The sequence below is a fragment of the Dipodomys spectabilis genome, unplaced genomic scaffold (genome assembly GCF_019054845.1).
Source record: "Dipodomys spectabilis isolate Male_0828 unplaced genomic scaffold, ASM1905484v1 ptg000138l, whole genome shotgun sequence".
NCBI classification, from domain to species: Eukaryota; Metazoa; Chordata; class Mammalia; order Rodentia; family Heteromyidae; genus Dipodomys; species Dipodomys spectabilis.
Genome location: NW_024870815.1, coordinates 2,739,088 through 2,755,943, shown reverse-complemented (window position 1 = coordinate 2,755,943; position 16,856 = coordinate 2,739,088). Strand labels below are relative to the sequence as shown.

Here is a 16,856-nt window from a genome sequence, read left to right as displayed (position 1 = left end):
AGCAACACATGGAACCACATGCCATTAGGATTAGAAAGACTCCAAGAAAGTGCAATTAACTCAGCCCTTGGCTTCCTAAGTACATACAGAGAAGGGCAGAGCAGGTGAGGGAGGCAGGTATGATCATCAAGTGCTTGTGACAAGCCCAAGTGCAACTGAGAAACACACAAGATTCAAGTGCTCAACATAAGGCCAGGGGCTTGTAGGGAGGGGCCCAGGATTGTGAGTTGGTGGCAGTAAGATAGCTGTGGTGTCTCCTCACCCACCCATGCCAACCTCTTCCATAGGGACAGGGATGCATGGAAGGTTTCAATCAGCATTTTGCTTGAGAGTTCACAGACCAGACGACCCAGGAAATGTCCATCTTAAACAGTGGATTTCACAAACTTTCTAAGTTGGCACTTAGTGATGGTATTTATTATTAGTTTTATTTTCAACTTCAGGAACCTGAAGAATTTTCATGTTTGATTGTTAATTGTGACCACTACATTGTTAGTCCCTACCTATGGACATAAAAAAGTTATCAGACAGAAGAGTTCACGTCCGTGACATCAATGCTGCAGGATTATTGGAAGAAAGGAGCTGTGGTCTACGGAGAAGCAATCTCCACTGCTGTGGGTTTGGAAAGGAAATGTCTCCTGAATGCCCGTGAGTTGAAGGCAATGGGCCCCAGTGCACGGTTCACAGGTGGAGCTTTTAGGAAGTGATTGAATCCTGAAAACCCTGACTCCATAATGAATTAATCCATTGAAGGACTCATAATCCAACTACTAGGAGGTGATGGAAGCCAAAAGGTGAGGCAATGGAAGTGGATTTTGGGAACATGGCTTTGAAGGGTTCTCTTCTTTGCTCTGTGTCTCTGCTTCCTGGAAACCCTGAGGAGAAGCTTTCCTCTGCCATGCCTTTCCCTATGTTGTTTGTGCCTTTTCACAGGTCTAAAAGCAACAGAATCTCCTTACCGTGGACTAAACTAACATCTTTGAAGCTGTTCATCTCAGGTATTTTGCCAGTGTTGACAAAACTGACCAACAGTTGCCTTCCTCTTCCCCAGTCTTCACTTCTGAACTTCCTCTTCCCTCTTTCCTTCACAGTGTGCCTTCCACCTTCCCAGCTCTTAGTTCTAACATTTCTTTTTCATTCCCTAACATATCTCTAAAAAAAACCAAAATCATTAAACCTATTCTAGCTAAGGGTCTTCATGCAGGCTTACCCTGAGGAGTCATGGACATATATCAGTTGTGGGGCTTGAACTCTGGGCCTGGGTGCTCTCCCTCAGCTCTTCACCTCAAGGCTTGCGCTCTACCACTTGAGCCACAGAGCCACTTCCAGTTTTCTAGTGGTTAATTGGAGATAAAGAGTCTCATGGAGTTTTCTGCTGACTTTGAACCATGATCCTCAGATCTTAGCCTCAGAGCAGCTAGGATTACAGGTGTGAGCCACAGGTACCTGGTGAGTCATGGATATTTAATGGGTAGACATGCAGGTACGATACACATTGGCATGTGGCAGAGGGAGGGTTCCAATCCAACCTCCTTACCTCCATTAAGAATATTTAAAAACGAGCCAACATGACCTACCTTGCTGGCTACCACCAGCTGCACCATGCCAGTAGCTGAGCGGAGAATGGCCACAGCTTCCTCATGGGATAGGCCAACCAATAAGTGACCATTGATGACCAGCAGCTCATCTCCTAGGGACAGTCGGCCATCCCTAACAAACAGAGACAGAAAAAAATCCGTGTGTCAAGACAGTCTGTGCCTGAGAGGGGACATTTTCAAGGGGCTACGGGAGGTCATGAGACTGGACAGTTAAAATTGGGCTAAAAGAGGAAGTGGTGACAGCTAGAAATGGTTTGGGACAAGGTTGATTCTTTCTGGTGTCCACATTCCTACAAAGAGTGAAAAGCTTCAGGATTTCAGCAAGAATCACGTTCTTAATTTTCCCCATATCCAGTATGAGTGGCAATAGAACTCCTACCCAGGTAGAGAAACTAAGACCCAGAAGTTTTCAAGGAATATTGGTGTGTGTGTGTGTGTGTGTTGCTAGGGACTGAACCCAGGCTTTGCACGTACCAAGTAAGCACTCTACCACTAAGTTATGTCCCAAGGCCTTGGTTTTTTTTTTGGTTGTTGCTGGTTGTGGGGCTTGAACTTGTGCCGTGGGCGCTGTCCCTCAGCTCAAGCTCAAAGTGAGTGCTCTACCATTTGAGCCAGAGTTACTTCGGCTTTTCTGGTAGGTAACTGGAGATAAGAGTCTTATGGACTTTCCTGCCTGGGCTGGCTTCGAACTGCAGTCCTCAGAGCTCAGCTTTCTGAGTAGCTAGGATTATAGGTGTGATTCACTGGCACCTAGCCAAGTCCTTGTTTTTTGAGACAAGGTCTCATTATGTAGCTCAGACTAGCCTTGATGGTACTAGGTATACCAGGCTGGCCTTGAACTCACCATCCTTTTGCCTCAATCTTAAGTGCTGGGATTATAGGCACGTACCACCACGATGCTAGACTAAGTAATTTTTTTAAAACCTGTCATTCTGCCTGATGACCAAGTCATCAGCACAGAAATGACTCTCTGAGCTAGGCTGAGAGACAGCCCACTCAAGTCCACTCCTAATCCTGTGCCCTCTCTCTTCCCAGGTCACAGGACCCTCACCAGACCTCCTTGGAGGCACCTGTGCCTGACATTTCCCTGTGTGTATGTCTAAGGATAAAGCCACCTAGTGTTTTTCTCATTCTCATGTCCACAGTTGTAACCACGCTTCACAGGCAAGAAGGATCCACAAAATAAGAATGGTACTATTGTAGCTATCAGACCTGACCTATAAACATGGCTGTTCTTTATTTCTGTCCAACTTACATGATGGTTGATTTGGGCTTCCTTCCTGCTGGGTTGGCAGGAGACCCTGCCGGCACTGACTCCCTCCCAGGGCAGGCCATGGCCCTTGAGTGACACACAATGGCAGACTTCTGGGCCATCACATCTGGCTAGAAGGTCCCTTAGGTGGGTTCCAGCTAAGCCTTCTTTGGTGTGGTCTCCCTGAATCACAAAGGAAGCCAGGGACTGCTATATGTGGACAGGAAGTCAGGTGATGTGGAAAGACTTTGGACCTGGGGCTCTATTTTTCCTTCAAAGGCTTCTCCTCAGCACCATGACAGACTGCTGTTATGGAAGCCAGACATGTCTCCAATCCTTCTAGGCCTACCCAGCCCAGCTTCTCTCCAATCTGCTTTCTCCTCCCATGCTTTCAACAAACTAACCAGCCTCACTCCTTTTATCCTCACCTCCATCGTCCTGCTTTCAACAGCTTCTCTATCTCTAACTCTTTGTCTCCCTTTCTCTAGGGAGAAAATCATAATCTAGGCTTTAACTGAAGCCTGGATGCACCAGAGACTTCTAATAGCCTCTGCTTCTTGTCCTTCAAAAGTTCCCAAAGCAGAGAACTACTAAGGGCCCCACTTGTTGCTTAGATGCTGAGAAAAAGGAAATGGGAAAATCAGAGGGGAGAAGTAACTGGCATCTCAAGGAGATGGTCCTGCAGGGGGAGAGTGATGCTGGCATAAAGAAATGATTCTGGGAAGTGGCGCTGTAGCTCAAGTGGTAGAGCACTCGCCTTGAGCTGAAGAGCTGAGAGACAGCGCCCAGGCCCAGAGTTCAAGCCCCACGACCGACAAAAAAAAAAAAAAAAAAAGAAATGATTCTGGTGGCCTGGGAAGGTGGCTCAGTGGTAGTGCGCTTGCCTTGCATACATGAGGCCCTGGGTTCAATTCCTCAGCACCACATAAGCAAAAAGAAAAAAGCCGGAAGTGGCACTGTGGTTCAACTGGTAGAGCGCTAGCCTTGAGCTGAAGAGCTGAGGGACAGTGCCCAGGCCCAGAGTTCAGGACCCATGACTGGACCCAAAAAAAAAAAGAAAAAGAAATGATTCTGGGAAGTGTCTCTGGACTTACTCGGCCACAATACTATCAAGACCAGGCAAGCCCCAGCCCCTTTCCTATTTGCAATTTAATTCCCTGGCTTTTATCTCCTGTTATCAGCTAGGACACCCTACTTGTGAGTCACACACCACAGTGACAGGGACACACCACTGCAGGCAGGGAATGCAAAGAAAATGATGAGACCTGTGAGGAATGTCTCCAAGGAGAAATAGGGAGGAACAGTTCCACAGAAAGCTTATCTCTGGGCACAGAAATTTCCTAATTGCCAATGTGCTCAAAATAGACTAGAATGGAAGGCCTAAGCATAATGGGAAAGAAAGGCTACCTGATGGGAGTTCCTTAAGGCACGTGTCATTCAGGAAGTTTAATAATGCTCAGCTGGGCTAAAACCATCTGAAGTCTTAATCTTTTAATAATTACTGTCACCTAGATAATTGACAGTTGGAGCTAATCACATCTCTAGTTATTAGCATCCTGCTTTCCAAGAGGACTGAAAACAGGAAACGCTTTGCTATTTTTTCTGCTGGTCTTCAAAGTTTTCCATTCTTTCATTTTTTATTTTTGGTGCCAGTCCTGGGCCTTAGATGTAGAGCCTGAGTGCTGTCCCTGAGCTTTTTTTTGCTCAAAGCTAGTGCTCTACCTCTTGAGTCACAATTCTACCTCTGGCTTTTTGCTACCTAATTAGAGATAAGAGTCTCACAGACTTTCCTGCCCAGGCTGGCTTTGAACCACGATCCTTAGATCTCAGCCATTTGAGTAGCTAGGATTATAGGCCACCAATGCCCAGCTGCTTTCCATTCTTTAGTCTAACTATGTAAATGTAGTTCTTTCAACTATACTACTTAAGATATACTTTTGAGTCCCTTCTTGATCGTGAGCAGGCCAATACTACTTTGGCTTGTCTATTGTTCTTAGAATCAGGGTACTTGGCCTTGAAAAATTTCAGACTACACAAAAGACATTCATCTCCTACATCAGTGAAATTCTTCCTCCTTCTATAGACTATAGACCAGGTATGTGCTGGTAAGCAATACACATAAGTGACCAATAATGCCTTGCAAGCAGCAGTGTTCACAAGCAATTAGCAAGGCAAAGAGCTTGTCTGATCATTTTGAGCTGTGTCTTACATACTCAAAATGACTTTCCTTCTTTTTTTTCACATTCTGTAAGTAAACACTGTCTTTCTTACTACTTACATGATTGTTCATATTAAAAATAAGAGAGGAACAGCTACCACATCCAAGGAAGGCAAAAAAAAAAAAAAAAAAAAGAGAGGAGAGCCCATGGAGAAAAATGCTTTGTTCCCTTTCACACCTGTGTTAACACCTGTTAACACAGGTGTAAGTGTGTGCAAGACCTTGACAAACTTGACAGGCAAATGTGAACTGTGGCAGCCAAGTCATTAGTCTTGGTCTTAAGGAGTTAAGAATGTCAAGAATGTGGTTATGTTTAGTGGCATATTCTTCAGAAATAATGATATTAATTGTTTAAAAATTTACCTAATTCTTAATAAGTCATAGTATCATCTTAGCAACTTAAAAGTTAGGATTAGTAACATTTGCTTAAATCTAAGACTAGACAGAAATCCAGTATCTCCTCCAGGGCTGGGACGTTCCTGTAGTATACTCCCCAGTTACCTACTTCCTGTGCTCAGAGATAGGTTTAATTAGAATTGCTCTTGCCCCATTTCCTTTTGTGCTCAACACAAACTTTATGAACTATAATTACCAGGGTTTTGACCACAGGGAAGAGGCAAGTACCCATCACCCAAGGGAAAGGTAGGAGGAAGATAAGAGGGGGTGGGGAGGGAATTATCTAGTCACCTGTGAGCAGCACCTCCTTCCTTCACTTGGGTGACAACGATAGCGTGAGGTGAGCGCTTTGATCCTCGGCCTCCACTAACCTGAATTCCCAGCCCATCTGCCTCTTTGAGCAGCTCCATCTTCCATATTCGGCCAACTTCCTCCTTGGAAGAGAAAAGTAAGCATGCATGAAGGGTGTGAGAGGGTGATGGCACCGACACTGGAGAGCAGAGTTAGTACGTCAGTCCAAATCTATCAACAGACATCACAGATCGCGAGAGAAGCAAAGTCTCACGGACTGAACAAACATCTCTGGCTGGAAGTGCTGTCCCACGAACAAGAAGAAAAAAGTAGACTAATAGCAATGTTCCGTTTCTGCCATCCAATCTGGAGCCCTTGGCCTTAGGTGCTTGCGTAGTGGTTGAAAATGGCTGCCAACAATTGAGGGTCAGAATATTCACTTTTGTTGAATACTAAGAAAATAGTTATTTGTGGCGAGTGGCTATGATTCTGGACAGCCCAGAATCCTGTTAGGTGAAGCATCTTCTGCCAGATCCCAGTACCTCTATGTATATAAACAGTGACTGAGTCTGAGATCCTTCCACTTCTGCATAGCTACTAATTAATAAAAGAAGATGAAAGGAAGGACGCTCAGGTCTTGGCGCCAGGAGACTTCGACTAGTTAGTCTGAAGCAAGCTGTGCCATTTATAACTTTAATACAAAATACTGGTTTCCTTGCCTTTAAAGAGGGAATCATCATTAATATTTTGAAGTCTGCAGTCAGGGGTAAATGACACATTCATGGGAAAAGGAGCAGCATGACAACACCCAGAAGGTACGTAACGGATGCTCACAGGTATCATGCATTGCTGCTTGGGTGTCCCTTCCGGGAAATGCTGGGGACCAGAAGTACTTCCGATGTTGTAATATCTGTACTTGCATGATATGTCTTGGGGATGTTACAAACATAAACATGAAATTCATTTATGTCTCATAGGTAACGTATATACACAGCCTGAAGGTCATTTTGTTTTGTTTTTATGAAACAGCATCTCCCTATGTAGCCCAGATGGCCTCAAATTTACTATTTTCAGCCTCCTGAGTGCTCTTCCATTTCCAACCCTGATGGCAATTTTATACACTCTTTCTAGTGCTTCTAACGTTTGTCTGTGGCCCATCACATAAGGTCAGACGTGGAAGTTTCCACTTGTGGCATCATGTCAGTGGCTCAATAATTTTTGGATTTTTGGTCATTTTGGATTTTCAGATTAGGATACTTATCTCTCTCTCTCTCTCTCTCTCTCACACACACACACACACACACACACACACACACACACACTCACACACACACATTAAAACACTAATTTCAACTTCAAATGTCCTAAAACTCATAAATAAGATCTTTGGTAGGAGAAATCAAAGCAGAAATTGATGAACTGAATGTCAACTGCTGGGGGAAAAGAACAGGTAACACCATTTGTTTGCCTGCTCTTTCAAAACATTCAAAACATGCTTTAACTCCTATAAAAACCAACAAAAAACTCCAAAACCCCAACTAGTTGATCTGTCTTGGGGGGCGGGGCGGGTAAGGAAAGTTACAGAAATGGTGGGACAAATGGTGAACAAATGCCGCAGTGGCACTCACTGGACACTACATTGAAAATAGACTATACGACTTGTGGGCAAAGATGGAAAGGAAAAACCTGGAAAGCCTGAAGGAAGGGGTGATATTGCTCAAACAGAAATGCACTCATTACCAGATTTATGAAATGGTAACCCTTCTGTAGTCACCTTGAGAATAACAATAAAAGTAAATGAAATAAAATAGAAAAAAAATCAGCTAATTAATGTCTTGAAGCCATTTGGTTACTAGTTGGCTTTTCTACTCTGGTTCATCTTCCACTTAAATCCTTATTTCTTCCCAAGAACACAAACATGTTCAACGTAAAATGAATGGATTCTTTTAGAGATTTAGGCTGGTCAGAGAAATTACTTCAAAAAGTGATGGGGGGGGGGAGGTTACTTTAGGTTCACCCCTGTCATTTTCTTTGGTCCTAGATATATGGCATGGGTCACAAGATATTCCTCCAGACATAAAACAAAAGCCATCTGTTTTTCTCATCCATCATGAAGGTCCATCCAATGCAGCCATGAAGATCCAATAAGACAAAGCCATCAGCTCCCAAGACATAGGCAATTTGCCCATTCAAGTTGCTTGCAAAGGAAAAAGAATGTGAAACATTTAGAAAATCTGAAACACACTGTCAGAAACTAAAATGAAACTTTATGCAATCATAAAAAAGCCAGATGTTGAGGAGGCACTGATGTGCAGCAATAGGAATGTCTGGGGAAATTATTACCAGCCAGACACCCTCACTTTTTCTAGAACAGCGTGCTCGCTGGGGTCTCGCGATTCCAGCCACATCCAGTGGTGCCAACTGTCTCCTCCACCCGCTGACCACAGACAAATGTAACCTGTCTGGCCAAACGTAACTTCAGAAGTCACTGGCTTACCACAGTAGCTCATGAGCTTGTCAGTGATTGCTATTTTATCCAACTCTCTCTCTCTGGACTCCATGGTTTTTGGGTTGCTGCCTCTGACCTCTGGAACACCTTTTTCTTCCCCATTGAGAAACACCCTTCCTGGCCTTGAGTCTCTCACAGTTCCATGACTTCCATAAAAGCCACCCTGGGAAATGTTGTATCTGGCCAAGATGGCAGCTCTCAGCAGCTTCAATAGGGGAGAGTCGATGGCCTAGCAAATACCACCAGAAAGAACAAATCAAGATGTGCTGAAGAGCTGCTGTCCTGGCTGGCTGGTCTCCTACATGCAAATCCTGGACAGGCCCCACTGCCTCCCTGGGTTACATTACAGGACAGTGGCTTGACTTGTGTTCTCATGGAAGAGATGCCATGCCAAGATTCCTGGGTTCTAGCAGATGATACAGGACTGTTTTGTTCCTCAGCACAGAAAAGCTGTAGATCTCTTTGCCAAGAGCAACAGGGTCTACCATTGGAGTTCAGAAATAAGAAAATTCATTTGGTTTTAGCCAAATTATTAACTTATACCATCATTCTTTTCTCTTTTACCATCCTGTGTGTGTGTGTGTGTGTGTGTGTGTGTGTGTGTGTGTGTGTGTGTGTGTGTGTGTGTGTGTGTGTGTGTGTGTGTGTGTGTGTGTGTGTGTGTGTGTGTGTGTGCTCCTCAGGGGGCTTGAACTCAGGCTCTGTCTTTGAACTTTTACTTTGTGCAAGGCTAATGCTCTACCATTTGAGCCACAGCTCCACTTCTGGCTTTTTGGTGGTTAATTGAAGGAAAGAGTTTCATGACTTTCCCGTCTGGGTTGGCTTTGAATCTCAATCCTCTGATCTCAGCCTCTTGAGTATCTAGGATTACAGGCAAAAACCACAGTGCAGGGCCCTTACCGTCATCTTTTGTTAAGCTGAACATCTAAGAATGGCTTACAGAGGTGTGACAGTACCAGATACATTCCTTCTTAGCTTTAAATGCTTGTAGAGGTAAGAATTATGATAAGAAACTTGTAAAACAATGCCCATGGAGATAGAAATCCTCAGATACAGACAAGTTAAAGACAACTTACACAAACAGCATTCACATACATAGTTCAAATGTACCAGAACCCGACACACATTCAGCCAGTCAAAAATCTAACAAAACACCTACTTAATTAATGCAAATGGCTTCTGAGGGTAGAAATGACAGTCTGTAATATAGACCCCTATTATTTTTTTAAGACATAGACTATGTTTTCTGGGTTGGTCTTGAATTCTGGGACAGGATCTTCTGGTCTTGGTCCCCCAAGTGCTGGGTCTACAAGTACACACCACTGTGTCCACAGAGCCAATTCCACTTGTCAAAAAACATTCCCTCCTCTCCTCTTCCTCTGCTCCTCTATGCCTCCTCTTCACTTTTATCTCCTCCCTCCTCTTTTATCTAATAATATGATTTTTTCCCTATAGCTGTATAGGGAAATTATCTGATTTCCCTATATAGTAGGAATTATAAGAGAAGTGTTCAAAGGAATCAACGTAGATTTCCCTGTCTTGAAATTTCTCCATCATCTAATAAAAAAAAAAGTTCAGAGGAATATGAAGAAAGACAGACATCAAGAAGAAAATTTTATCTGTTTCTTGCACAATTATCAGTATTAAATTTAGTTAGATATGGCTAAAACAACATTCAATTAAAAACTAAATGCGCTCCTTTGAAGCTTTTAGTGCTAAAGGGTACTGGCCAAAAGCGAATAAGCTAACTTAAATATCTCAGTATGCAGACAGCTACCTTACAATTCCACTTGGGTATATATAACTCATACCTCAGCAGGATTAAATCTGAATTCTTCTCCCTCCTATTCTTGGTTTTTCCATATCACACTACAGAGGAATAAGCCAAAAGCCATGAGTGATCTTTGATCCCTCCTTCTATCTCATTTCCCATAGCTGAACCATGTGAGATCTCCACATTTTACAGCACTCCTAAAATAGGTCCTGTATCCATGACTTTCTTCCCCACCAGTACTCTTGTCAACACAATAGCCTCTGATCTAGTCTCTTTTATTCTTCACCTCCTACAGTTCATTGTTCTTCATTCAACATCCAAGGTGAATGTTTAAAAAGCACAGGGCGTGATACAATCAGCTTGTTCTCTGATGGCTTCCACAGTTCCCGATAGACTGAGAACCAAGTCCTTGCTCACCCAAGCTGGTGCTGTCCATGGCCTCTCCTGCTGCCTCTTGAAGCTGCTTTTGGTAATTCTTTTCTGAGAACATTCTGCCCCAAGATTTTGCAGGCTGCTCTTTCCTAACATGCGGGCTTAACTGAAACACCTCTTCAGTGCATTCTTTCTCTGCTGACGTGCAATAGCCCGCTGCCCCCTATCTACAACACAGTCCTGCCATCTTCCTCTTCGCTCTCATTTAGTTCATTTATAGTACTTGTCACCAGCCGACATTCTGATTAATTTGTTTATTTGTTTCATGTGTCTAGCCCCTTCCTAGGCTATAAATCCCACCTGACAGGAACTCTATCTCATTTACCAATGGGTTCTCTAGTAACTAGAATAGAGCTTATTACATAGCCAATTCCAAAAGTATCAAAGAATTAACAAGTATAGATTGTTTATCCATGAATCTTATAGTTCTTTGATGTCTCTGAGACTAATATCAAGAAGCTCATCCAGATGGGACACCAGTGTGTGGGTGAGTGTACGTGTGTGTGTGTGTGTGTGTGTGTTATCTCAATTGAGAACACATTTTCTCTTTATTAAGTCATCTGTGAGTTATTTCAATGAGGATGCTCCTGGAATGTAGTGAACTATTCACACCACTCTAATAGCTGTATCAGGAAGGGACAGCTGTCCGTCAGAAAAGCACAAATTCCACAGACAGGGGATACCTGTGTGTTTTCCAGCATTCATCGCATGGCTGCTGATCTAGTTGGAGAGACAACTGAGTTCTGAGACAGACCCTACTGAGACAGAAATCTTGTTAGATATGGCTTAAAGGACAACTGTAAGAGACATTGTCAGCCTATTGAGAAAAAGCCAAACCACAAAAAATGGGATGTTACAGAGTTCTGTCTTAATTTTGTCAGAGTGTTACCCTTCTCCGTGAACCACCATCTAATGTGAGTTCACACATGCATCTCTGCACTGAAGCCAGCTCGGGGATTTATTCACTAAGATGGGTGGTGCATTTGAGGGGCTCGTCTTGAAGCGGTTAAATGACCTCATTTCTGCTGGAATCCAAAATAATGTTTTACACAGCAGCATCTTTGCCTCAAATGTGAGAAAACACATCGTCCATTTAGAATTTCACTGCAGTAGATGCTTTGGCTCTTGCTAGGAAACTATTCTGAGCCTGCTTATCCCTTTGTATGTAGAATGATCAGTAAGAGGTGGGGAAAAAAGTGTGAGAGCTGGAATTCTCTTAGTCATTGAACCAAAGTACTCAGAGTCTCGGTGAGAAAGGCCTAGACATGGCTACATGAAGGTCACAGAGCCAGGGTAGAACCCCTTGTCCCATCCCCCAAGCTTGGTGTTCCTGGGTGTCTTTACTAATAAAGACCTACGGAATACCTACAGGAGTTAAGATTTGGGTACGTTGGTGACATTTTTGGAGGTGGACCAGGGGAAGGTCTAGGGTGGATGACAATTATGGGGTAAGCCCTCAAATGTGCCCACAGACATAAACATACCAGCCATGAATAATTTGTAAGCCTGGAAGATGGTAGAATTGTCCCTTTGCTATGGGAATACACTTGGTTATATTTGTTTATTACTACTTATTATCACCAAAATCCACACTGCATGTAAGCCAACATATAACAAAACTGTCATTGTGAATGATTAATGGTCTTTGCTAAAAAGCTAAGTAAGGTATCTGAGCTTATCTCTAAAATTGCTTCTATACGACCTAGGAAATTCTAATGCTTCAGAAGTTGGGCCTACTGTAATTTTAAATTTCTTGTGTGTTTATCTTTATTTTTATACTTTACACAAACATATAATTTAAAAAACCAAGGTATTTGTTAAAAGGAAGTATATTTCCCCTTGCTTTGCTAAGGGAGAATAGAACAGGAAAGCAAAATCTGAAGATTTATTTGAATGTATTATCTTCTCAGGACAACTAAGTCTAAGAAAAAGAAGTACCTGACAACAAAAAGGGTCTGCATGAGCATTACAGATCTTTTGTTTAATTTATTAAGTCTTTGTAGATATATTAAATCATTAATACAGCAGAAACGGAACAACACTGACATGTTTAATCTTCTATTATTCAACCGGAATGGAATTTTCCTCCCAATGACTTAAGAGGCAAATAGCTAATTTCTGTGTCTCTGTAAATTCTATTTTTATTATGACCTGGGTCTCAACCATCTTGAAGGAAAAAAAAAATCCACTTTAGCCCAAGAACCTAAGCAACCTTTTTTTTTTTTTTTAATTGGGGCTTGAACTCAGGGTATGGGTGCAGTCCCTGAGCTTTATTGCTTAAGGCTAGCACTCTACTACTTTGAACCACAGCTCCACTTCCAGTTTTCTGGGGGTTAATTGCAAATGAGAGTCTCATAGACTTTTCTGCTAGGGTTGGCTTCAAACAGCAATCCTCAGATCTCAGCCTCCTGAGTAGCTTGGAATACAGGCATGAGCCACCGGTGCCTGGCTCCTAGGCAACCTTTTTAAGATTGTCAATGGTGGCCAGGTGCCAGTGGCTCACGCCTATAATCCTAGTAACTCAGGAGGCTGAGATCTGAGGATCGAGGCTCAAAGCCAGCCTGGGCAGGGAAGTCTGTAAGACTTATCTCAATAAACCACCAGAAAACTGGAAGTGGCACTGTGGTTCAAGTGGTAGAGCGCTAGCCTTGAGCTGAAGAGCTGAGGAACAGCACCCAGGCCCAGAGTTCAAGCCCCATGACCAACAACAACAACAACAACAACAAAATATTGTCAATGGTTTCCCTTTTTTTGGTGACACTAGGATGTTGAAGACGTCGTAATGTTCTACTACCTGCCAACTATGAGCAAATCCATCTACTGAATTTAGTTCTGGGTTGATGGCATTGAAATATACATACCTGGGAAGGTCTATGGTCCATTCCCATTTATAAACACTCAAAAGTATAACACAGAGCCAGCAATTGGTCTATGAATTATCAACAGTTATAGATAATTCAAACGTCAGACAGCAAGTCTTTCCTTTCTCTAAGAATGGATCTTTAAATAATAGTTCCAAAGTTTGGATTTTTTTTACCCTCTCATTTACAATTCTAGGCTATTTGGCATTGAGCACAAAAGTCACATAAAGGAACGCACATATGTTCATTCTTCATACAGTTTAACCCAGAAACTCAATTCTTTGTTGTTGCTTTCAAGTATGGTGAGTGAAGGTGGGTACTGTCTGAGAAATTTAGAGTTTTATTTTTCTTCTGTTAAAAGAATTTCAAACCTGTGTCCTAGGAAAAAAATCAAAGCCTATTTTTTTGGTTTGTATGTAAGATTCAACGTCCTCTGGTGCCCATAAACTTTGAGAGTAGGGACGCTAATATTTCTTATGTTTTGTATTTTTTCACTTTAGGCTTTCTGCAAATTCACAATCTAATATCCAGTTACAGTAGTCTCTGCTAAATGATGTATTCTGAAACAACATAGTCCCTTGTGAGAGAGGTTATTTTGATTCATCTAGCCTATCACAGATTAGCTAACATTACAGAAACAACTGCATCCAATAGTCCTACAAGAAATTACATTCATTCCCAGGGCATCTTTCCCCAGGAGGCCAAGCTGAACATGATATGCTTATGGCTATTTCCCACCTTTTCAATGTTCTATTTCATCCTTAGAAAGGGGGGTGTCCTGAACCAGAGAGGAAACCAATCAGCACCCACCTACTATTTCCTTAAAAGGACCAAAGAAGTATCTGCCAAGAGAATTCTTAGCACAAGCACACTTATCCTAAAGAAATATAAAAGAATGTTAGTTACCCCAGGGAAGATAATTTGAGGCAAGAAGCTTACCCATCACTAATAAGAATATCTCACATCCATTTGCCTTTAGACCAACCTTGACCATCACAGATGGATTCCACAGTACCAGAGGTTTCTGTGAAGGTTCTAGACTTCACTGGAATTTACCAATGCAATGACATAATCTCATAAAAATAGTACTGGTGCAGGGTGCTGGTGGCTCATGCCTATAATCTTAGTTACTCAGGAGGTTGAGATCTGAAGATCAAGGTTCAAAGCCAGACCAGGAAGGAAAGTCTGTGAAATTCTTTTTTTTTTTTGGGGGGGGGGGGTTCCAGTTGTGGGGCTGAACTCTGGGCCTGGGCGCTGTCCCTCAGCTCTTCAGCTCAAGGCTAGTGCTCTACCACTTGAGCCACAGCGCCATTTCCAGCTTTTTTCTTTTTTTGCTTATGTGGTGCTGAGGAATCGAACCCAGGGCCTCATGCATGCAAGGCAAGTGCTCTACCACTGAGCCACCTTCCCAGCCCCAAGGTTTGTGATTTTATTCTACTTACATAAGGAGCTAGCCAAGTGATCAGAAGGGGAAAAGTTCAGGCTTGCTGTTGTAAAATTTGTATCATACCGGGGTGCCGGTGGCTCACACCTGTAATCCTAACTACTCAGGAGACTGAGATCTGAGGATCGAGGTTCAAAGCCAGCCCAGGCAGGAAGTTCATGAGATGTGTATCTCCAATAAACCAGATGTGGTGCTGTGGTTCAAGTGGTAGAGTGCTAGCCTTGAGCTGAAAGAGCTGAGAGACAGCGCCCAGACCCAGAACTCAAGCCCCACAACAGACAAAAAAAAAAAAAAAAAGTACCATAAATGCTGCAGATAAAGTACTTGAGCTGCCTCTTTAATCCTCACTGCAGACACAGTGCAATTACTACTTCAAGGCCAAGAATTCGGGCTGGCACTGGATAGCCCAAACATCCCAGCTTCAGTGTCACACAGGAAGAGTCCACCAGACAAAGAAGCAGCTGCTTTTGTTTGTATCTTCAGCCTTGAGCTGAAGAGCTGAGGGACAGCACCCAGGCTGAGTTAATTAAGGCCCCATGACCGGACCCTCCCCCACAAAAAAATCACAAACCTTTTTCTTGTTATTGCTATCTTCCTCTCCTACCCCATCTCTGGTCATACTGGAGTTTGAACTTATGATCTGCTTGAAAGGCAGGTGCTCTACCATGTAAGCCAGGCCCTGAGTTCAATGATTGGTAGAAGCGGCTCTTCCTGATCATTTCTCTTGGTGGGTTTTTGGTTTCTGAATATCTTAGGGGTTTTCTAAACTTGAAAAGTAACTGCAAACAAAATTTCCTTTAAAATCGATTGTGTGTAAGTGAACCAAACCTTACCCGTGCCAGGCAGTCACTTGATTGGCAGTCCGTCTTGCCAGCTTTTGAGAAGCGTCGTTTGTCATTGCTGGTGGCCAGAGGTGCATCTGTCTTTGGAACTCTATTCTCTGCTCCTCTGTCCGCCTCTGTCTTTTCTACATGAGCCCCAGTCACCTCCTTGAGAGAATGTGGGCCATTTTCCAGCTCCAAGCCATGCCCGCTTCCAAGTTCAGGGTCCGTACATTTCTCCTGCTCAGAGCTGGGATCATCAGCCAACTCACTGCCAGCGCTGCTCTTAGGGTCTTCTGGGACCTTGTTGCTAGGAGGTCTGGAAATGACTCCAAATTTTCTTGTTCTTTTCCCCTTTTTTGAAGTTTGGTCACCCAGCTCCAAGGTAGGTATGTCGCCCGCTTCAGAGCTGTTGCTGCTGTGGCCATTGTAAGTAGGATGGGCTTTGTGCTTGAAGCGCCGCAGCATGATCAGGTAGATGAAGCCGCCATTCCAGCACTGCTCAGCCAGGTAACTGCAGCAGAGAGAGACAACTGCCAATTAGAGCCGCCAACACCCTTCCTGGACAAGTAGCACCCACTGCTCCCCACCCCTCTGATCCCAGGACTCAGTGGCTGATGACCTGGCCAATGGAATGAGGTACTTAGGCTTTCTAGAAAGCTCAAAACACAGCTCCTACTTGTGATCTGTGTAATTTGTTGCTGCTAAAATGACCCCAACCTCCCCCAAGTAAGACAATGTTACTATGAACTAGAAATTACTAATTTGTATCTTCTATGACACGGAATCAGCATAAGATTTTTCTAGCAACAGAGCCACTTCTACCAATCATTAAAATATAAAATTCTCACCAGGCGCCGGTGGCTCACGCCTGTCATCCTAGCTACTCAGGAGGTTGAGATCTGAGGATTGCAGTTCAAAGCCAGCCTGGGCAAGAAAGTTCGTGAGTCTCTTATCTCCAACAAACCACCAGAAAACCTGAAGTGGTGCTATGGCTCAAGCACTACAGAGCTTGCCTTGAGCTGTAGAGCAGAGGGACAGAGCCCAAGCCCAGAGTTCAAGCCCCAGGACCGACAATAAATAAATAATAAAATATAAAATTCTCTCTCTCTCTCTCTCTCTGATGATGCTGGGATCTGAACTCAGGGGTTTGCACTTGTCAGGCAGGTGCTTTATTGCTTGAATGCTACCACCAATCTTTTTTAGTTATTTTTCAGGTAGGGTCTCATGCTTTGTGCATGGCCTTGGACCAGGATCTCT

The 16,856-nt window shown here is 43.4% G+C and overlaps 1 protein-coding gene across 1 annotated transcript in view; it reads right to left on the bottom strand.

The window, feature by feature from the left end:
- The window catches only part of LOC122116939 (PDZ domain-containing protein 2-like), a 90,924-nt gene extending 74,813 nt beyond the window's left edge, over positions 1-16,111 (bottom strand). The window contains exons 1-3 of the mRNA XM_042690526.1: positions 15,609-16,111; positions 5,756-5,898; positions 1,578-1,710 (exon numbers count right to left, since the gene is read on the bottom strand). Coding sequence (XP_042546460.1) covers positions 1,578-1,710; positions 5,756-5,898; positions 15,609-16,064 — 732 coding nt within the window. The 5' untranslated portion in view covers positions 16,065-16,111. The remainder of the gene's footprint in view (positions 1-1,577; positions 1,711-5,755; positions 5,899-15,608) is intronic.
- Positions 16,112-16,856: the final 745 nt, after the last annotated feature.